The sequence below is a fragment of the Bombyx mori genome, chromosome 23, assembly GCF_030269925.1.
Source record: "Bombyx mori chromosome 23, ASM3026992v2".
NCBI lineage: Eukaryota > Metazoa > Arthropoda > Insecta > Lepidoptera > Bombycidae > Bombyx > Bombyx mori.
This window is the reverse complement of record NC_085129.1, coordinates 7,758,739-7,782,106: the sequence shown is the minus strand read 5'-3', so window position 1 is coordinate 7,782,106 and position 23,368 is coordinate 7,758,739. Positions and strand designations below refer to the sequence as shown.

Genomic DNA, 23,368 nt, shown 5'->3' with positions numbered 1-23,368 from the left:
TACGGTCGGCGAAAAATGATAATATCTCCGAAAAACGTGTATGCCATTTGTTAAGTAATACAGTAGCTCGCAGACAGATTCTTGATTTTTTTACATTAATTCTAAGGATATAATCTATAATAAATAATGTAACTCTGAATAAGAACAATAATTCGTTTATACATAAATCGTATATTTTCGATGAAAAGCAGATATTTAGTCTTAAAATACTATTATTTTAAAAAAACTATTTTTGGGACGATTCTGGTATTGAGTAATTCTTCAACAAATGTACTCTAAATGTGATTTTTTGAATCCTACACAGTAACACACAATAACACCTGCAGCCTATGACTAAAACAATAGCCATCATTAGGGACCATCATTGTCGGGCAATCCCATTCGATAACGATTTAAACAGTCACAACGACAATGCAAGCTTATTTTAAAGACAATAAATTATTGCAAATGCCCAATTTGCGTCGTCCGGTTAACAATGCCCATTCCCATAATTACTTAAATGCGTGTAACTGCGTATTCGACCACGATACGATCTCTACTCGGGCTGCGACGTCATTGTCTCACTCGATACATGCTCTGCAATTACACTATATCGATTACAGTTGACTCAGTTCACTTCGATCCGAACGATTGACTTCGACTATAAAACAATGTTTTTAGTGCATGTAATTAGTGTCGCGATTAACGATATCAGCCTTATACGCTCGACCAATCTCGCTTCTGTATCTCGAACATGTACGCTTAAACGTGAATAAGTGGAATGCTTAAAATCTTTGTTCACGAACTGACTCACACATGTAGGTACATGACTATCGTTTATATCTACGGGTAGCAAAACAGCTTCTGGAAATCACAAACAGCATAAAATATTCATGTCGGCTTGCAATCTGCTTTATCTGTGGCCGGAAGTTAACGATGAAACAAACTGTCAGGGATATTCCCTGTTTGATTTGTTTATTTTATTCTAAAATTATTATATATTTAATAATTACAATTTTATTGCTTTGAAAAAATCAAAATCCAAATTTAAGATGTTTAAAACTAAAACTGAATTATGGTCAATTTATTGCAGGAACAAACAAACTATGATCAACAAAAATAACTACAAGAATAATTATTTCCTAAAATGCTTACACTAATCACAGTGATCTTATGGCACTGGTGCACGTATTCATGGCACAAAAATTGGACCTTTTTTCTTCCTCTCAAATTTCACTACGCACGTTGCGATAAGCTGCCATTAGATAAAGTCATTAAGTCGGATCTACTAGTTTCCTTAATGAGATAGGTCCAGCAAACTGATGAGCATCAGTAAGTTCCTCTACCTCACTTTCGCAGAGCTCGATATTTCATACGCCCCTGCAATAAAAAGATTCTACTATCACATTATGTCAAATAAAGTAAATAATTTAGGGATAAGATAGTTAAATCTGTTGATGAAATTCTGTGACCACATTCAACAAGACAGAAGAAGAATCTTGTCAGAAGAGTACCTCACATCTGAGAATTGTATCCTTCTAATATGTCTGAATTGACCGATAAAAATATTTATCTTTGTGTAAAATATCCCTGTTTTCTTACAAAATTTTCATCCATTTCACAAACGTTGAATATTGGGGATTAAACATAGTAAATAGATAGATATCTTCCCCAGTAATATTAATTATCACCAGTATGGTAAGAATTTTAATAATAAAAGCACAGTTTCAAGAAATAATTGTAAGTCAAAAATTCGAAAGAGTTCGTGTTAAACGCGCCATTTGTTTTGCTTGTGTCGTCAATTTTTTTTTAACAAGATAATTTTATAGTATCTGTGTCGTCTAGCTGGAGTAGAGCCAATATTTTACTAGTTTTAAGCTTTATGCAATCGTCCTATTTTTCTAAACGAAGACAGTTGCACGCGACACGCTCTCAAACACAACTTTTTTATTATAAATCTGTTAGAAAAAATTCCACGACATCATTTATCCAAGCCATTATGGCTTGTTTTTAAAGTCGCAGTTATTCCATTTAAGCAGTGATGTCGGTCTCGTGCCCTCGGCTTTGACTCACTTCCCAAAGGAAGACTAATGCAATAAACAGTTAATCAGAAAAAGCGGATACTTTAATTGATAGCCGAGAGCGAGACCCTGACCGTTCCGGCAGTGTATACAATATACGACAATTAGCTGTCTCGTCTGTCGCAGTGTATTCAGCTGTCAACATCACCAAGAGTCCTCACTTTGACGGTGACCTTGCTTTACACGTTAGCGGATTATTATGAAATACTCTACATTATCGCTTACTTCCTGAAGATGACAAGTCATTAGTCTTAAAACTCATTACCGCTAAAACACGTATGCAAGTTACGCTGTTATTTTACTTGTTTCTTTAAAATCAATGCAATTTATATCGTCTTGAATGTATTCGGGATTATGTGTACATATTAAGCAATTAATTAGGGTAATGTTCGAACAAATAAACAAACGTAAGCCCAGTGAAATTTACTAAATACCATTTTGAGTAATAGTGTAAGTTCAATTGAAACACCATATTCACGATCTCTCTTCACCGCAATCGAATTATTTAACAAGATGATTTCAAAATTTACGGTCCTATAGGTGGTAGTTATTGTGGTCTGCTGTAAACTCGCGAAATCAGTTTCACGGTATGTAATCGTAATTAGAGCCGAAGTATGAGTGAGTCAGCTGCAAGTGGCGTTCCATATAGTTGATTATTTACGGGTGGCAGTTGAGCTGTAATTGCGGTCAGGACCCCGCGGAACATCGCTCGTTAATCTAATTAGCGCGACTGGCCCGCGCTAGTCTGTCCGCGTGTCTACACTTCTTTACATCTGCATTAAACTGTACATTTTTACATCTAGAACCTATAATTGTTCTAAACATTTTATAATGATTCATTAAAATGTCGATCGTAAAAATTTCGATCACAAAAAAAATAATTGAGATTTATGTTACGGAGACAACCTTTAGTTCTAAATTAAACTTTTTTTTTTGTTAGTTTATTTAGTTACTTTGCTTTGTTATGTTAGATTGTAGATTAGATGTAGTATCTACATAAATCAAAATGTATACTTTTATAATAAACAACAAATTAACAGCATTTGTTTAACAAAACAGAAATAGCACATTATTGAATATCCATAAATACAGTATTACATTTATTTACTCTTTTGTTCCACCGTTGACCAAGAAAATCGGCTCACAAACAAAAGATAAAATTGTAAGTATTGTTTTTTAAGCTCTATTCGCGATTTTTCTTTTAATAATATTAAAGTTCATCAGCAGCTCGTAAACAAAACAGAAATAATCGATTAAGAAACAGAGGGGAATACATTTCGTCTTTGCTTATTAAAAATTCCGATTTAAAAACAACCACTATGAGTTTCTGTTGAAAGGGTTTGGCAAAATTACATGAAATATTAAGTGCTTTGATTGTCACAGTTTGAACAAAGTTGAGTTTTAAAATTAGATTTTATTTAAACATTACTATGTAGATAAATTAGTCAGAATTGTTATTGGAATCATTCTGGATGATCAACACTGCGGTTTAAAACGTTAGTGTCATATTTATTTTAAGAAGTTATGTGAGAGTTTATGGAGTAATAATTATTTTTCATTATTGTTGTTAATTATATCATGAGTCATAGAACAATATTTTTTAAACCTAGACAGTATAATAACCATGATTACGAAACGTGAAACAGAATTACGTCTTACAGTCATCTCAATGAATTTGTTCATTAAAATATGGACAAACTGCTATTGAAAAACTTAGTATGTATATAATATATGTGTGTGATTTATTCTTCCAGATAAATCTATACATTACTACTCTGACGATTACACACGATAGAATATACTAACACGTTCAAAACTAATAAATATATGATTATGTATTAAATAAACAAATACATAACTACTTAGTCTGGCCATAAATACTGTTACAATTAAAAATAAACAAAATATTACATTTGAATTTGGAATCTGTCATTTTTATATGATTGCTCATTGCGATATTAAAATGGAGTGGGGTGATAAAGAGAACCGAATCGCTGTGATTGCATTACACAAAGTAGGTATGGAGCCAAACGCAATTTTTAAAACTCTCCCTACGCTTGGTATTAGTAAAATGTTTGTGTACCGGGCTATTAATAGGTGCAATGAGACCTCCTCTGTTTGTAACAGAAAAAGATCTGGCCGTCCACGTAGTGTTCGTACGAAAAAGGTGGTCAAAGCAGTAAGGAAAAGAATTCGAAGAAATCCTGTCCGAAAGCAAAAGATTTTATCTCGGGAGATGAAGATAGCACCTAGAACCATGTCGCATATTTTAAAAGATGACTTAGAACTTGCAGCCTGTAAGAAATGTACTGGTCATTTCTTAACTGATAATTTAAAAGAGAATAGGGTGGTAAAATCGAAACAGCTACTGAAGCGGTACGCAAAGGGAGGTCATAGAAAATTTTTGTTTACGGATGAGAATTTTTTTACAATTGAGCAACATTTTAACAAACAAAATGACCGTATTTATGCTCAAAGCTCTAAGGAAGCATCCCAATTAGTCGACAGAGTGCAACGTGGGCACTATCCGACTTCAGTGATGGTTTGGTGGGGTATTAGCTATGAAGGAGTGACTGGGCGATACTTTTGTGAAAAAGGTATCAAAACATCGGCACAAGTGTATCAAGATACCATTCTTGGGAAGGTAGTGAAGCCCCTTAACAACACCATGTTCAATAACCAAGAATTGTGCTTCCAGCAAGACTCGACGCCAGGTCATAAAGCTCGGTCTACGCAGTCTTGGTTGGAAACGAACGTTTCGAACTTCATCAGAGCTGAAGACTGGCCGTCATCTAGTCCCGATCTTAATCCGCTGGATTATGATTTATGGTCAGTTTTAGAGAGTACGGCTTGCTCTAAATGCCATGATAATTTGGAATCCCTAAACCAATCCGTACGTTTGGCAGTGAAAAATTTTCCCGTGGAAAGAGTGCGTGCTTCTATTGATAACTGGCCTCAACGTTTAAAGGACTGTATTGCAGCCAATAGAGACCACTTTTGTTTTCCTTTGTAACAGCATTTATGGCCAGACTAAGTAGTCAGGGAACAAATAACAAACGGTCATTTGGCTATAAATTCAAATTCTCTATATTGTGGTAATTACTTTACGTTGATATAAACACATTTACAGATATTTAGCATCCAGACACAGAACAAACATCAAGCAGCCAAACAGCATATTCATACCCTTGTATACATTGAATGTCCAGCATATAAAGTAGTACGATACAAATAGTGATGAGTCAAATAGCTAACAAAAATGTTCAACAGCACATGCCGACGGCAATGAATGAATTGTGTTGGCGTAGACAAAGCTCTAATCCATGTTGTTGAAACCTGCAGGCCTTACCTTGACTCCTACGCCTAAAACTCCTTTTACTGAATAGAACCTTGTCCACTCCTAGCTTATAGACACCTCCATTTTCGACTGTGTAATAAACTTCAAAATAGCGATTAAAATATTTAGAAGATTGAACAAAATTGAATTCAAATTTAATTAAAAAGGTAATAGTGCTTTTCATTGTAGACAATATTTTCTGCAATTAGAATCTGAAAAAATCTCTGATTAAGGGAATTTTATAGCAACTAACATGAGAAGTCTAGTGAGAACATATGAGGATTAATTTTAGACAAATCACAATTATGGTTTTTTATAAAAGAATAACCAGCCGTGGTTGAATCTTTGTTGTAAATGGTCAAAAATTAATATGCGACCAACCTGATATGAAAAGCAGTCACCACCGTCCACGGACATTGGTAGCATTGGTAACACCAAGAGTACAACTAGGCTAATGATTATAGTATGAAATAAATATGACTTTAAATTTAGAAAGCTATAAAGTATCTACGAGTTCTTACCTGACCTTTAGTACATCCAAAGTGTGAATTAGACAACGACATCTAGATTACTAGCGCATTATAGTAATATTGACAGTTTTTGTTTTGTTATGGCGCTGTTATAAGAAACGGCCTCGGAGTTAATGAATGAATGGGCCGCCCACGGTTACTTCATTCATGCGGAGCCCTGCGTGGTCGAGCTTGCTCTCAATGACGACTTGCATCGCTCTTGCCACACACGTTACCCCACGTCGAACCTTTTCACACACACAACTTCTCATAAACACTCACGTGTTTACTTTACTTATAAGTTTAATTTTCTAACTGGTACTTTGCAATAGGACTTGCCGTCTAAACAAATTAAAAACTTTAAGTCACCTGTTTCATTTATTTATTTACAGCTGATATTCAATAAAATAATGTAATATTCTACATAATATAATGTAGTAGAAACGGTAGTAAGTTCTGTCGAAAATTGAACACCGTTATGTGAACAATGAAGTATTTTTTAACATCAACAGTTCCGACCAAAATTTGCAGTAGGTAGTTATTAGTTAATTAATATCTAAAATAATTCTCAAACACCGATAGACTTTCTAAATCTTACCGCTAATGTGTTGAACCTAATCAATAAAGTCGACGGATCTACTCTCATTAAAATAATATGACGTATACAGAAAAAGGCAGACTACAAAGACTAATATTGATGCTGTCGAGAAAGGTTATACTCGTACAAATAGCAAAGTTCAAGCTTACAAATACCATTGTTCTAAGGAAGCAACTAAATAAAACGTCTAAAATATTTACCTACTTCAAAATGTCAGAAGTTCATCAAATTAACGATTAAATAGAGAAATGTCTACTTTACGTACCCAAACGCAAATGAATTTACGCAACAGGTTGTCTGACAAATGTCACAATCAATAACAAATGACAAAGTTAACGATGAATAAATGAAACAGCGGTAAAGCATCAGTGGAGCCAGTATGAATGGTCTTACCAGGGGTGCTACGTGTAATGGAATGAGATGGGGGGAAATAGGCACGTGTTTCATAGTCATGGCCACGGGATGACGTCCGACCTTTAACAACGCCTGCGCGGTCCGTGGCGCCAGGTTCAAGGACGACGCATCGATCGCGCTTAGTGACACTGTGTGTGGAGCCACGGTCGGACGCTGCTCTTCACCCTGAATGAGGAAATCGATGCGACTACCTATTTCATTGTCAGGGCCGATCGTGAATCTGCCCGATACAGATCCAACACGTATGAAAAAAGAGCACACCGAAAGTTCCCGTTTAAAATTATTTAGTGTTTACCCAAAACTATATTAAGTTAAATCAATTTAAATTATAGGTTATCTTTAAATTTTTATTTTTTTAACATTTCAATTAATGACAGTCACGCTCTGAATTAAATATTATTCAGCTTAGGATTGACGTTTGCATAACAACAAGAGCACATTAATTCTACTCGAAATATGTACCTTTAAATTAAGTTGACATTTGATGACACATAAGAAGCTGCTGCTGCAATTGTTGATAATTACAGAATTATTAAATTATCGAACGTACTCGAGACTTCTATGGTTATAAAAATGTTTTTTTAAATAATTTAAATAATTTACAACCTTTTCAGGATTTAATACCTCATATTAAATTGTTCGTTAAATAAAAATCTAAATTCTTCTTTTTCAGTAAATTTATTACATTTTAATATTAAAAAAATATAGGTATATGCATATACAAGTATATACATATTGCTAAACTAATCGTTTTAAGTACTGCAAGTATAGAAAGTTTACAAACGTTTTTTTTTTTAAATTTTAAATAATGATTTATCTACAGAAAAAAGAATTATAACACGCGAAACCACTCGTACTTCTTACACGCTGTGATTGCGAGCGAAATTGTCGCGGACGCGTGTCAAATCACTTCTCGCCCACGACAATCTGCTTGCATTTTGCATTTTGCAAATTCTCTATATAAATCAATGAGGTATCACTTTGATGATCTTTTTTATTCTTTTGACCAACTCTATTAAGCAGATATGTGAAATTGAAGATACTAGTCTAGGATGTGCTATTAGTGTATATGGATTGATTTAAGTCTAACTGGTGCGATCGCGAATGCATTATTGAATGAGATTTCGATCTTTGACTTTAATCGCCAAGGAGGATGAAATTGTGATTTCATTGAGATGTTGTCCAATGTTTCTGTCAAATGTTCAATTTTCTACCTATTCGTACCGTCTCAAAGACGCCCTACCACCGATTATATTATAGTTTAAACGAAAATAGCATAACGAAATAAAATTTTATTAAAAAAACTAATATTAAATTTTCGTTTCAATTTTAAGCTCTCTAGGAGACATTAGTTTAACTAGAACCAAATAATATTGCATAGATATCTTTGAACTAAACTATAAAAAGGTTCGTAATAAAAGCAGCAAACATATACTATTGTGTTACAATTAATCAAAGTGCTTTTTAACACAGTGCTTTTTACTGGTGGTAGGACCTCTTGTGAGTCCGCACGACTAGGTACCACCACCTTGCATATTTCTGCCGTGAAGCAGTAATGCGTTTCCGTTTGAAGGGTGGGGCAGCCGTTGTAACTATACTTGAGACCTTACAACTTATATCTCAAGGTGGGTGGCGCATTAACGTTGTAGATGTCTATGGGCTCCAGAAACCACTTAACACCAGGTGGGCTGTAAGCTCGTCCACCCATGTAAGGAAATAAAAAAAATAAAAAACACCAGCAAAAAGTCGACAGTAGCAAATCCCATCCCTCCTGGCACACACGCCTGTCTTGGTGAAACTGGAAAAGCCTTCGTGCCACCAGTAATCGTTCTTTCATAATTAAATGTAGCACTAATAAAAATACTTACTGCCAACATAACAATTTCAAACAGTCGGTTTGTTTAATGTAGTAGTCCGTATGAAAGTCTGAGTACAATTTGATATGTCAGAGTTGCAACTATATGTACCTATACATAATATACACTACAGTGTACAGACCATTCATGAATTCCGCGGTAACGACATCACAATCGGGCGCAGTGGGGTGGGGACAAAAACCTGCACAGGGAGGGAATGGGGTGCCTACCCATTTATGAATGAGGCCGTACGTCATCGGTATCGATCGCTAACACCCAGTGGCCCCGAATAAGGCTACCACACAAGGGCAATGTTAGCAGTATTTCAACAGGTGGTCGCCTGACGCATACCGGCCGGTTTTTCACAATCAAACCCATTTTATCACTGCTACAATGACGTCAGTTTTTGATTAAACATGTCAAAAGCTTTTTACGGTTGATTTGAAGAGTTATCTTCACTCGCGTAAAATGTACGTTAGTTCGTCAGTTGTCGTCGCCATGTCATTTCAGATTAGAATTTAGGCTGCTTCAGTGAAAAAATACAAATCGTATGAGAAAATTTAGTACAATGCAAATTTTCACAACGTATTAAATTTATTAACTAATCCTTTTTTTTTTCAAAAGCTACATTTATTTTCAATGACTCCGTTTAAAGTACGAAAAGTACCTAAAGTGTCAAGAAACGAGAAGAACATGACATTATTCAAACACTGAATAATATATATTTATAATTCCTGTACTTCTGTCTGTCTGTTTTTAGTTGTAGCACCGATTTTCCAGTTACTGCCTATATGCTAACAAACCTGATTATAATAAAAGCAATACTCGTGTAGTCGTGCAAAATTCACCTTCGTTCACGAACGTCTTCCGCGATAAAAGAATTTGATTTTACTGTCATAATAATACAAAACCTCAATGTGGAAAGTATGAAATTTGAGCAATCACTAACCTTAACGGCACGGATTGGTACCAAACAGCTCCTGCCGTACCCGCCGCGAAGCGTTGAGTTATTATATATTAGTTAAAATGAGCGGTGGTACTCACGTTGTGATGTCTATACACACATATATATATATGTAATCAACCGACACAAAGTGAACTGTATACTCGTCTGTCCGTCTATGCCAATCTCAATATTAGTATACTTTACGAGTAGACATAAAATAATTAAGCTTGATAACTGATCTGGCATTGAAGTTTTTTTTTTATTATTGCTTAGATGAGTGGACGAGCTCACAGCCTCCCTATTGTTAAGTTGTTACTGGAGCCCATAGACATCTACAACGTAAATGCGCCACCCACCAAATTATTTATCGAGAAATAAAAGTAAGCGGTTTGCGTCACGCAGATAATTCCTGCTAAATGGGCCGGGGAGCGGAACACGGGGTGGTGTGACGTCAATGTCTCCTCGAAATCACACCCAGTGCGATACTTTGCGTTTCATCTGTTGCCAACTATCAATTAACCCTCAAAAGACCGATGATAAATACAACATGAACTTACAATGGCTGTTAACCTAATTACTAGGACGGATATTCCTTAAATTTTACTTCTTATCACATGTTTTTAACCGACAGGGCATCCTTAACGCTTTATTAAAAATTGTACAGTTCCAAAAGATACCTTTCGGAATCAATCAGAGAACTTCAATAATGTTCATTACCTATTACTAATACTTTATTGAAACGGAAGCGATTCTTCTGCAAGTTCTTTTTCAAACATTTCAGTATAGTGATTCAGTGCTTTCATCACCCGTGAAATTGCGTGAAGTCAAATCATCGTAACCACATACGTAAATGCTTACGTTCGGAATGCGATTACACAAAGTCTATAAATGTAACGAGATAAACATTCGTTTTCCATGGTGTCTGTTTTGTACGTCAGCAAGTGATGAGCCTCTGGTACAGTTTCGTATGTTAGAGTAATTATAAATATGACAGCGTGTTGTGACGAATGAAACCAGTGAACCGAATCGATTACGTGACGAAGGTGGCTAGCAAAATTTGTACCTACAAGCTAGTACATCTTTATTTGGTATTTGGATTTCGAAAAAACTTTCAATTAGTACTCAAGTTTCAAATTTCAATGGTTACATTTCAACAATCGACCTGTTTTGTAACACTTTTACGGTTTGAGCGTTTCATTGGAAAATAATTCGTAGCTGTGATAAATAGTATATGAAATGAAATAAAGTTCTTGCTGAATGTCATAATATGAATTCTACCAATAATTGAAAAAAATCTGTTCTGAAAAAAGCAGAGATTTAAAATTGAGCGTGCTAGTATTTTATGTTAACTACCTATCCTTAATTGTTTTTAATTTTTAATTGAAAAAATATTTAAAAAAACTTCGAAATCGTACATTGCATCACATCATCGCATAACAATCTTAATGTAGTAAATAATAAATTCATCAAGTTGAAATAGATCCAGAATTACAGATGAAGTGTAACAGAATTTTTATTGAATTCGACCGATCAAATCAATTTGAAGAATTATTTATTTAATGCGTAAATTAAATTCTAATGTAGTTCAATTGATTCGAATTTTGTAATTAGAGCATATTACGACAAAAACTAAAGTCAAATTGGAATACCTATTAAAATCGAATACATTCACATTTTTCAATTCATGACCTACATTTACGCGGGTGAGATCTGCACGGGTAGGCACCCCCAAGCTGATGACGCATTTATACGTTTCCGGAACAGAATCTCCGGAGAATAATTAAAACTTTTACCTTATTTCTCAAGGTGGATTGTGACTGTCACGCTGTCATATCTATAAGCTCCAGCTACTACTAAAACATCTGATGAGCCATCTCTGTGCTCGTCCAATCATCTACTGCAATAAAAAAATCTATGAAAATGATTCAATTTTCACTTTTATTATATCCTAAATATCGCTAAACAATTTTTGAACTTTAAGCTTTGACGAAACGGGGTGTTCACTCTTTGTTGCGACATACATCTGTGACATCTTTGTATGCGAGATGTAATGATCTGCTTGAGAGCGCTATTTCACAAGGCCCACGTCGTTGAAAAGCTATTTTCATGCGCGTTATCGGTCATCGCTTAGCAATTTGGCTCATGTATGCAGTAAATTATAATTAATTTTACGTAGCCAAATCATTATTCCGTTTAATAAACATTAACATGATAAAATATAATGATTAGAACAAATGCTTTGATTGATTAAAAAAATGTTGGAATAAAATCTGCATTAAAATCGTTTTTAATTTTATATACGCTATATAACCTTTCACCAAATACCAGCGGTACTGGCAATTTGTGTACAGTTCGACTGATGTATTTATAAAAAACAATTTAGCTCCACTATGACAAAACATGGAAATACGGTAGAAGTATTATTAGATGAAGCAGTTCTAATTTTAAAACGGTGTCTTGTATCGATATTATATTTTAACATATTTCTTCATCGTATTGCCTCAGGATAAATTTGTTGTTTTTTTCAATGTAAAATTATGTATGGAAGTTGTTCATCACGTTTTATAACATTGTGTAATCATCGATGAACAAAGAAACTCACAGAAAAGCTAGCGTAAGCCGGAGATCATCAGAAGCCCACAGTCGTGAACATAGGCCTCTCCTAATTTACAATTCTGAGCCGCAACTCACAGCCATCATCGCGGCTCACATTGAGACATCAGAACAAAGTCCCCATAGCTTCCGAATTTGGACCATTCTATCTAAACCAGTAAGTAGTTCGCAGAAATTAGCCGGACACTGAACACGATGCCCATTATAAAATCACAACGAAGTGTAGAGAGTTATATATTATAAGGTTCCTGGTGAATAATAGTGTTGGAGTTTTTTTTTTTATATTAATAAAAATTCAAAAACGAAAATTGATAAAATCGTACCTTCCTTCAAAGTTTAGTGGGTTTCCTCTTGAAGTACAAAATTTTCAATAACAAACGTTATAATATGAAACAAACAGCGCGTGATTAAAATAGAGATTTGAAGCAGCGCTCCGAAATAGAACCCCGCCTCCGGAGTCCGAACCAAAAGCAGTCAAGTTAATTATAGAACGATTCCCGCAGGGACGTTTTCATCCCGTGATTCACCTGCTGAAAACTCGATTGTTCGCATTTTACGTCAATCGGTTGCGTGGTGTTTACGAGCGACGACGGCGCGGGAGCGTCAGCTGACGGCCAGGAATAGCCCTGACATCGCGGCCACGTTATGCCGCTTGCGCCCGCGCACCCGCAAATAGCGCGCTATAATTAGATGGCGGTGAAATCGTGGGTTTGTTATTTTTCTTTATCGTCTCCGTTACGCGATAATTGGGTTAGCGCGAACGACTGCATGTGGGCCCAATCGGGCGTCGGCGTGTCTCGCCTGCTCGACCGACCACCACGCGCTTTGCAGGCCATTGTCCTGATCAGCTGTTCACTGCCCGAACACTATACTCTACAGTTGTACTAAACCTCCTTCATCCATATTCATTACAACAACAATTACTGTTATTAGTCTAATAAAGCGGTGGACTCGTAAATAAATTAACAGAATCAATTTAAACAATTCGTCTAACATATGTATTACATCCACTAATTTGCACCAATTTTAATCACAGTCGATTGTTGACAAATTGTTACAAAAGGCGGTATTAAATCAATATTCACAGAATACATTCCGAGTAGACATTAAGTTAGACAATAAAGAGAGAGTCAGTAGAGTTAAACAATAAAATTATGTAAATCTTGGTTTATAAGTCCAATTCAAAATAGTAAATAAATGGATTATGAATATTTAAAATACCTAATGCATTAAGATAGGTATGCTATCTTTTCGAAAACTAAAAATCAAAACAGATATATTATTACCATAAGTAATACCATTTTCTGTCCGCAATAATGGCCAGAACTTAATATAATCAAGTAGTCAAAAGACTATAAACCAATTGCGAAAAATTTTAATAATTTTTTTATTTTTTATTGAGTTAGTTATTATTTTATTAATTATTCAAATGAATCATGATAATTTGAAAATCATTCGTATAGGTTATTGTTCATACCTGGAGTTAGAATTTAAATTTAGTCATTAAATATTACAGATTCATCAGGTTGGAGAGAAAAAATTGAAACTAAAATATTATTTAAATGCACAAAAATATAAGTCTTCTTTTATCTACATTTTCACCTTAATTTTATCTACACGTTTGTATGTCACAACATACAAACTATAAAGTATAAAAATTACCTAGAAATGCCTTAGCCATTTGTATATTTGTTTCATTCACCAACATTGTAATTAAACTCGATGTCGTTGTTTTTAGGAGTTCAAAGAATGTTTATGTCATAGTACCTATCATCAACGCTCGATGTCACGCCAATGATTCTAAAAGATCAATGTTTTTCTACCATTTTATCGGGTCCTAAATCTACACAAAACATTACAAGTAGCACATACATTAATATAATCTCACACTAAATGCTAACGCAGGTCTACAGATTGCACGCATTGGTGAAACAAGCGTCTCATTTTTTGTTTCTAAAATATAACATTATAACATTTAACATTATTACACTTTACTACATTTACTACTAGGTACATACATTATTACATATCAGAAATAAGCTCATCAAGAAAGGTTGAGGTTGCAGACGTCTTGCCTAAAACTGTCAACAGTGCCAGCAAATACCTACCTACATCCAAGCAATAGGTAGGTAGGTACCTGCTGTGCAAATTATCCTATTCCCCAAACAATAGGTATTTTAAGAGGAGGATTCTTACGGAGGTTAGTGCAGTATCTATGACTTAATCCTAGTTTTTAGTCGCCCACCTATTAGAATACTTAAAGCAAATAACTTAATTGCACACCATGAAAAATAAATCATTTAAAGCACTACGTAATCCAACACAAAAGTACAAAGGGCAGTCTTAAGGCTAAAATAAATAATAAATAATTTGGATATAGTTCAAAGCATAACGTTCTCCTACCTATTCTTATTTTCAAGAGCTAGAATAACAACAAACATTACTCTGACGAAACGTAATTAATTTACAAAAAATATTATAATCCGAACGGATGTGAAAAATTATATAGAGTAGCTGGAGGCTTCGCGGGAGTTCGTAAGCTAAGACGTAGTTGCATGGGGCGGAGGCCGGGGGGGCGGCGCGGGCGGTGGGCGGTACCAGGTGGTGACGTCAGCCTCAGGGGGGGCAACGCGCCTCACGATTGGTGGAGATGCGCGCGCCGCTACCGAATATGGGACCGTGGCTCCATTGATAAAAATGCGATGCGGGGTCGCGCGGCGTTAGTCCCCTTCGCACCGGCCGCGTGAGAGGCCGTTTTCACGCTGGCGCTGTTCGTAATACCACTCGGCCCGTGGGCCGAGGAGCAGGTTGTGCCGGACGGGATGGGCACGGATACCGAGCCCCCGGTCGGTCCGCACCTACTCTCCCTGGCCGACGTCGGTACTCTCGGTTTTGATTGTGCATTAAAACCGACAGCGGTTCCATCATCAGGCAATACGACGTCAGACCTCAACACTCCAGTGACAACATCGGATCTGCCCGCTTTTTTCCCGAATCTACTGGAACCGCCGCCAATATCAGGTGCGCCTTCGTTCAAATCCAGCATTTCGCGATGGAAACAGTTACGTACGCCGCGCCGTCGGCATTCGTAGGCGGGTTCGCCCCCGCCGGCCGCCGACCGATAACGTTGTAAATAAACAATGCGCTTTCTGTGATGTTGTGTCCTTCAACGTCCTTCAGCTTCCAGGTTCAAGAACAAGTTTTTCTTCCTCTAAATATAAAGAAAAAAATTACACGAATAGGGACCTACAATAGTTTTCTCGGCAAGGTTCAGTGTTAATAGATATACCTACTAGTGAAAGTTCGGCTCGTGTCATATGTTCGGGTCGATACGCAGGGGTGAATGAAGTCTTCATTCACGGGTAGCCTTCCCCGGTATCACTCCATAGAGCGTTGTTAGCCACCGCATCTGTGTGTTATGTGAAAATTTGTCAAACTATTGTTATTGGATTATTAAAACAGGTATTTAAGAGATTTATGGTTAAAAGCAAGTATCTAAAAATCGGTATTTAAAGAAATGAATAATTTTACACACGCCTATTTATATTTTATTTTTGCAATCAAAAATTTCAATTTTAATGTTAAATATGGGTGTTTCCATGGGAGACAAGAAAATGTTATAAATTACGACCGCTCAGTAAGAAACTACATTTATTTAAAGAGAATATTTACTGCTATATATACCTAATGAATTACAGTGAGAAATAAATTAAAACTTATTTAATTTTAAAATTGGTCAGAAAGCAAGAGTTACTCAGTTGAATTAAATATTATAACGACTCGTAAAGTTGAAGCTCACGTTTAACATTTATTTTTCACAAACGGCGAACGAACCCACGGCTTACCAAGTTACCGGGGCCCATAACCATTGCAATGAGAACATTGTCAACCACCTTGAGACTTGAAGTCGAAGTCGGTTATATAATTATATTGAATAACGGTTGGTCCACTCTTCAAACGATAAGGCATGACTGTTTCGTGTCAGGAATAGGCGGAATAGTGGTGATCCGTGTGCTTAGTGCGAGTTTTTTATCGTTCTTATTAGCGTAAAAGTTAACTCAAAATTGTATGGAGTTGGGTTGTTTGCCTACCTTTGCCACTAGGGGCGCTGTTCCAACTACATACAAATTTGAGTTAACTTACGGTATCGAGAACGTTAAAAAACTCGCACTAAGCACACCAGTACCTAATATTCGAATGGTAAGTAGATATCTACGACCAGATACAATGACAAGTATTATTGATCGTACACTAAGCGATAGCTTAATACCATAATAGGTACCAATACTCGTAATAAACATGTTTTTTTTAAATATCTTTCATAAAGCACGGTGTCTACGAAATATGAAAAGGAATAAATTTTTTTTCATGTACGTTAGGGTTTTCCATTTATAGCTAATTAATTCTTAAGCATAATAAAATTAAAAAACACCACCAACATATTTAAAAAAAAACATGCAAGCAAACTCACTCCAGGTCGTTTAAATATACATATTTTAAACTATTTTCGAAATTTTGCTCTCAAAATATGTACGATAAATTATAAGGATATGACGTGATTTAAGATATAATTTAAGGTTAAAATTATAGTGCAGAAATGTACCTACATACATGCATAAAATACTGTTGGTCTACATTGTTAGAATGCTTGATACGATATCAACTTCCGACAATTTTTATCGGCGCTGCCTTCCGCTCGTTTTAAATAATATTGTACCTACCATATACACCAGTTCATAAAATACAACTTAAGTTGTGGTTTAAAGAAATTAACTGTCCAAATCTAGGTACAGCGAGAATGATTTTCCAAATAATGCTGTTCAATAAGGGACTGATATTAAGCTCACTGGTGGTAGGACCTCTTGTGAGTCGGCACGGGTAGGTTACCACCACCTCGCCTATTTCTGCCGTAAAGCAGTAATGCGTTTCGGTTTAGAGGGGGAGGGGGCAGCCGTTATAACTATACTGAGACCTTAGAACTCATAGCAATAAATAAAAAGCTACGTTCTATTTTAATTATCTCATTTAAAGAACTTCGAAATATCCTCATACCGTCAATTATACCTCCCATTGAAAATGCTACTGTAATGAAATACAAAATTTAAATGTAATTATTTTTGTTACAGGCAGCCTACCAGGCGATGAATTATCATTGGGATGCTCCCCGCGGCGACATAAGCACGAGTCGTCCTTGTCGCCGGGAGCACGTGCTGAAGATGCAAGCAATGCATCCAGCGCAAGTGCCTCCCTATACGGACCCCCTTCTTCCAGCACAGGGAAACGGGCGCCATCGCCACCTTTACAGTGGCTTTTACCACCAGGCCCCGGGCCTGGTAGTGTTGACAAATACTTTCAACAAGAATACGAAGAGCGTGTTGAATTACTTCCCCCAGAGTGTCAAGCATATTGTCCACCGCAACAAACTTGCCCTTCTGCACAACATTGTGAATATAGACCGCCACCACAACCGTCGCAGCAACAACACACGTGGGAACCGCAAGAGTACGCGAGCGCACCGCAACCAACTCCGGGGCCTTCCGGTTTGCCAAAACGCGAGCCCTATCCAAGCCCAGCTGTTCCGAGCGACAGGCCCGTTCAGCTTGCAGAATATAACCCATCCACAAGTAAAGGTCACGAGATCCTATCACAAGTTTATCAACAAAGTGCGCAGCCACTTCGGCTCGTTGCTGTTAAACCACGCAAATATCCTAATCGCCCTAGCAAAACGCCCGTCCACGAACGCCCCTATGCCTGTCCAGTAGATGGGTGCGATCGCAGGTTTTCTCGATCAGACGAACTGACACGGCACATTCGTATTCACACAGGTCAAAAACCATTTCAATGCCGTATTTGTATGCGCTCGTTCAGTCGATCAGATCATTTGACAACGCACGTACGGACACACACTGGAGAAAAGCCATTCGCATGCGATGTCTGTGGTCGTAAATTCGCACGTTCCGATGAAAAGAAAAGGCACGCAAAAGTACACCTTAAACAACGCCTGAAGCGGGAGCGAGGCGGAGGCGGACCAGCTCACCATCACGAGCCTCATCCGCACGCGCCGCTCTAGCATCCGCCTGTGACGTCGACGGTGACCTCTGCAACGATGACCACGCCAGAGCCTGTACCCGGGCCTTCGCATGAGTACAATTATTGCAGTGACACCTCTTCGTCATCGGATTGAACTTTTTACTCGAATTGAACTTACTAGAGGATTTCATCGCATATATGTTAATGAATTGTCTCTGAAAAAGCTTTATTAACTCTACAGTTAAAAAAACATTAAATTTATACTTTTTATACATGTTTGTAGTTACATACTACGATAGGAGATTGCCTACTCGTATCTAATTAGTTAGGGTAATTGAAATAATTCACCTGGGAACAAATGGCCTAAAGTGTCCAGAATATAAAATATTTGCACGTTTTCTAGTGAAGCATTGTATGTCCTTCAAAATGAATTAAGTGAATGATTTTACATTATAATTGTTGATGTATCTCGAACATATCCGAGTTTGCGTAAAGTCCCGCGGCTAAAGGTCCGGACGACCCCTCATAGATATTGATTAGTTCATCGTTTCAAGTGTCTGTGTCAGTGGTGAGTGACGTTAAACATCGTGTAAAGCCAACGAGACTATAATACAAATTAATGATTTCGATCTTGATTGTAGATTAATCGATAACTATGCGGAGGCACAAATCTTACTGGGACTATACTTATTGTAGGTAATTAGATTAATTTATTGATCTTATTTTTGACGAAACTAACGTGAAACTGTGCCATTAATTTAACTTTATTATGTGCCACTGCAAATTTTATTTACATATTTAATTACTTTGTACCAACTAAGCATAACCTGACTGCTGAATAAGTGATATATTATTCTACTATTGTTTCGTTAAAGATATTTCTAGTCGAAATGTAATATAGACATGAGAGTATCGACTATTGTTTACTTTATTCGTATAATTATGAATTCAATACTTGTAATAATTCTTCAACAACTGGCCGTCATTGACTTTCTTGCTCAATATATTTCGTTACTAAATTTGCTCAAATATGCTTCATACTTACATATCCTTTAACTTATAGCTAACAAACTTTTTTATTTTCGCTTTCCCCTTGTTTTGTTGCGTTGCTCTCTGTTGACTACACTAGTTACAGTCACGTGTCCAGTGGCATATATTTTTACAAAGTGCGTATTATAGACTAATCTAGAAAATGTAGAATAATGAGCTGTATTATGATCTCTTAATCATTTTATTAATTAATTTTCAATTATAGATATGAAAACCTCTTATTTATAATACTCATAAGTTTTTGTATAGATATAGTTAAGAGTGTTGTAAGTTTTCATTTCTCAATACTTCTGTTACTGTGATTAAGATTAAGATTTGCAACTCAATTTTTATGTGGTGTGTTTTGAACGCAATCACTTGTTTTGAATGCATGTATTGTCACATATTTCTGATCATTTTGTTTATTAAATCATTATTCTTAGTCGTGATTAAATCACAAGATCGTGCACACAAATGTGAGTGAATATAATTTATTGAACGTCTTTGACATGACAGCGCCGCATTATTATATGTTGTCGTTTATCAAGTACCTAATACAAAATGAATGAACTGTGACAATTATAGAACTTTTATAAAGAATTTCCTCCATTAACAGATTATATAATTACTATATTTTGATAGGTAGGTAATTTAAAATTTTACTCATCATGCTTAAGAAAATTAGTGGTATGCTGTACGGTCGATACACTGTTTAAAAGTTACGCGTATTGTGGTAGAATTCATTATTTTGAAAAAAGCGGCCTTTGAAACCTCGTACCTTCTCAAAAACCACTGATCGAAATATCCGACAATAAAATACACACCCTATTTACAAGCTGCCCAACTCTTTTCATACATAAAGTAACTACTAGTTTTAAAAACAAATATTCGAAGCTATATTTCCGTTTTAGTACATTTTGTACAAAGATATAGGGCCTATCTATTTGTTGAAAATGTATGACAGATGAGCTGGCAGGCGAATGTTACTCGCATTACCACATACTGTACGCACAATAAAATTACCTACGACTACGTACAAGTGGTATACGAGTTTAGAATTTTTACTGCTGTAGACGAAATGAGACGAAGTCTTATATAGAGAAGGCTAGAGTAGATAGGATTTTAATAAAGCGAATTCATGTTATTCGATTGAGTGACAATTGAAACGGAAAGACTAAAAATTACGCATTTTACGTAATGTTGCATCGATTTATCGTTATTGATACGATGTTCTTATTAGGAGTTCGACTGGCCCATTGTTTATTGCCTTTCGGTACTTCGCCTCACCGAGATCCGACGATGAAGGTTCTTTAAAAATTGTTGACTCTCAATGCGTTGATGGCTCTAATGTCTAATGTGCCACAACATATTGTCATACCTACTTACTGCTTACTAGAATTTTCCTTCAATCACTATCGAAATTATATGGTGTTCATCTACCGTTGACAAATTTAAACGAATTCTTTATGAATTTTGTAGTGATTTACTGTTTAACTCTTTTTATGTGTTTCACCTGAGTGAAAGTTGTTGATGTTCTAAGATGTAATTAATTAATTTTAAGTAGTAATGTTAAACTTCTCTAATTTTTACTAAATTATATTTAATTAATATATTTGTAAATACACTGACTAAATTCGGATTTAATGTGTATATAAGAGAAAAGAAAGTTTTATTTAATAATGATGATCCACCTAAGGTGAGAAAAATACAGATTGTTGATAATTTATTTTGTTTGTCTTATTTACCTTTATTTTCAAGTCCCTGAAACAAAATATCCCTACAAATAAGTCTTTATTTTAAGCTAATGGCTTAAGGGTTGCAATCGTTTTGTTTGAACTATAATCATATTAACGAACTTCATTGCGTAACCCTGAATTAGCTAAAATTGGTTGAAAAAGTAACTTTTGATACGCCATCACATTTTGAACTGCAACTTTTCGCTGAAGAAAAGAAGATAATTTATTAACATACAACATACATAATTATTATTAGTAAGTGGTACTGGTAGGATTTACACCCAATAGTATTAGATTTCGCTCAGTTTATTGTTTTTATGCTGATTTCATTAAAAAGCATTTAGTGTACGTAAAATATTATTAATTTCATTATTAGCTTATAATATTTATTGCCAACTAAGTAATTTTATTTTAAAATCTCAAGATATCTTTCCAATCGACGACAAGCTCATACTGCGACGTCAGGCTTTTTTCAAATATAAGTTTTTGATGAAATTTAAAGGTGTAATAATAGTCACTAATTAACAGTCTAGCATCTTTCATGGATAATAATAATACATAATATATCTGTGAATGCGTACAAACCGCACGCTTAATAATAAACTGACCGACCAATTACGATTTAGGTCCAAAACGAGTTAGACTAACATTTATTACAAAGCCATATACATATATATATCTATCTTCCGTTCCCATCTCAACATATTTTACGATTGTGTTATTCTAGCCTATGGAGGGTAAAACTACGAGGAGGATACTAAGCTCCAAAACCTAACTCCATGTCCTAGACGAAGAAACCGTTATGTTTGTCTCTTTACCTTGTGCAAATTTTGACAAAGCTTGTAACATGAAATTGACTTAAACCATTATGCGCGTAAGATTGTGACAGTCATCTCGCGGTGGTTTATGTATACCCGCAATATATAACGTAGTATATCGCACATACGGTACTATAATATAAAGTCACTTAAGAAATTGTTGTTAAAACTGAACTGAGTATGAGAAAATACATTTTTTAATAGTTATCAGTGAGATGTTTGCTTTTACTGATTAATTTTAAAGTTTTAGTTTAAATATTATCGTTTTTATTTCTTTAGTCTAGTCTTTCTCAAAGTAGGCGATACCGCCCTCTTGGGGGCTTTGTTGAAGGGCTTAAGGGGCTCAGAAAAATGGGGGGCGTTGATGTGGGATGGGGGGCGTTGATGTGGGTTAGGGGGCGATGTATAATTTGTAATTTCATTTACTTTATATAGTATTTTAAATTTTACTAAAATTAAAACCCACCTACTACACAATATCGGCAGACGTGAGTTCCATAATTTCCCAATTTATCAGTATCCTGCAACAACGACGACTTGCTCGTCTACTGCCAACATTTGGAAAAATCTTCACAGTGATTTCATTGAAAATTCCAGGACATTTTGAAATTGGAAATACCAGACTGGGTGTTAGATCCTTTTTCAAATGTCAACATAGCAATATAACCCTAGTTGGAAGAAGAACTTAAAAAACTGACAACGAACGAGGAAATAAAAAATCAAATACAAAAAATGGCTACCAACAATTTTGTCTACAAAAGTCAAGTCTGCAGTTGGACCCTGGATTGTGGTCTATCGTTGAACGATTTTTGATAGGATTCCCATCGTCATATTTATGTAAACGTGGATTTAGCGCTGTGACAACGCTGCTTACTAAAAAGAGAAATCATTTGCAAGTTACCAAGCGCGGCGACTTACTACTGTTTTTGAGTAAAATCGAACCTGATATCAACAAACTTATTATATATCATCAAATTCATCCATCTCATTAGATTAGTATAAAAACGAAAACTGAATACATATTTATATTGTACCTTTTAATTTGATTAAAATATATTATTAATATTATAAAGTTGGGTTTTATTTGCACTCACTGGTAAAAATGTCTAGTTTAGAATGTTAGTTTAAACATCAGAACCGACTAATATAACTAAATTAATTAAAGTAATGAAATTGTGGTTCTAAGTTTTAGGGGTGTATAAAAAAAGGGGGGCTCTGAAATATAATTGATTTTCAAAGGGGGCGGTAAAAGAAATAAGTTTGATAACCACTGGTCTAGCAGAACTTTATAAGAACTATAATAAAATAGGACGTTGAATTTTCCAACGTTTCTCCTGAAAAATTATATAATTTGCATAAGTGACGTTATCGCACCGTATGCGCGATATATTTTTAATATACCCGTCCAATAGTCGAGTACAT

General features: G+C 35.6%; 1 protein-coding gene and 1 long non-coding RNA gene across 3 annotated transcripts in view; one reads left to right on the top strand and one right to left on the bottom strand.

The window, feature by feature from the left end:
* Positions 1 to 21,118, top strand: part of LOC101743140 (early growth response protein 3) — a 28,021-nt gene extending 6,903 nt beyond the window's left edge. Inside the window, exons 1-2 of one of the 2 annotated variants that reach the window (XM_038019152.2) lie at positions 14,928 to 15,354; positions 17,460 to 21,118. In XM_038019152.2, the coding sequence (XP_037875080.1) occupies positions 15,156 to 15,354; positions 17,460 to 18,403 (1,143 nt within the window). In that variant the 5' untranslated portion in view covers positions 14,928 to 15,155 and the 3' untranslated portion in view covers positions 18,404 to 21,118. Of the gene's footprint in view, positions 1 to 14,927; positions 15,355 to 17,459 lie in introns of those variants that run through there. The other variant, XM_012695935.4, reaches the window with a different exon arrangement.
* LOC110386322 (uncharacterized) lies at positions 152 to 18,465 on the bottom strand. Its single transcript, XR_009976250.1, has 3 exons — positions 18,323 to 18,465; positions 15,627 to 15,742; positions 152 to 1,359 (listed from the first exon to the last, which is right to left on the bottom strand). It is a non-coding gene; the product is annotated as an uncharacterized LOC110386322 (long non-coding RNA).
* Positions 21,119 to 23,368: the final 2,250 nt, after the last annotated feature.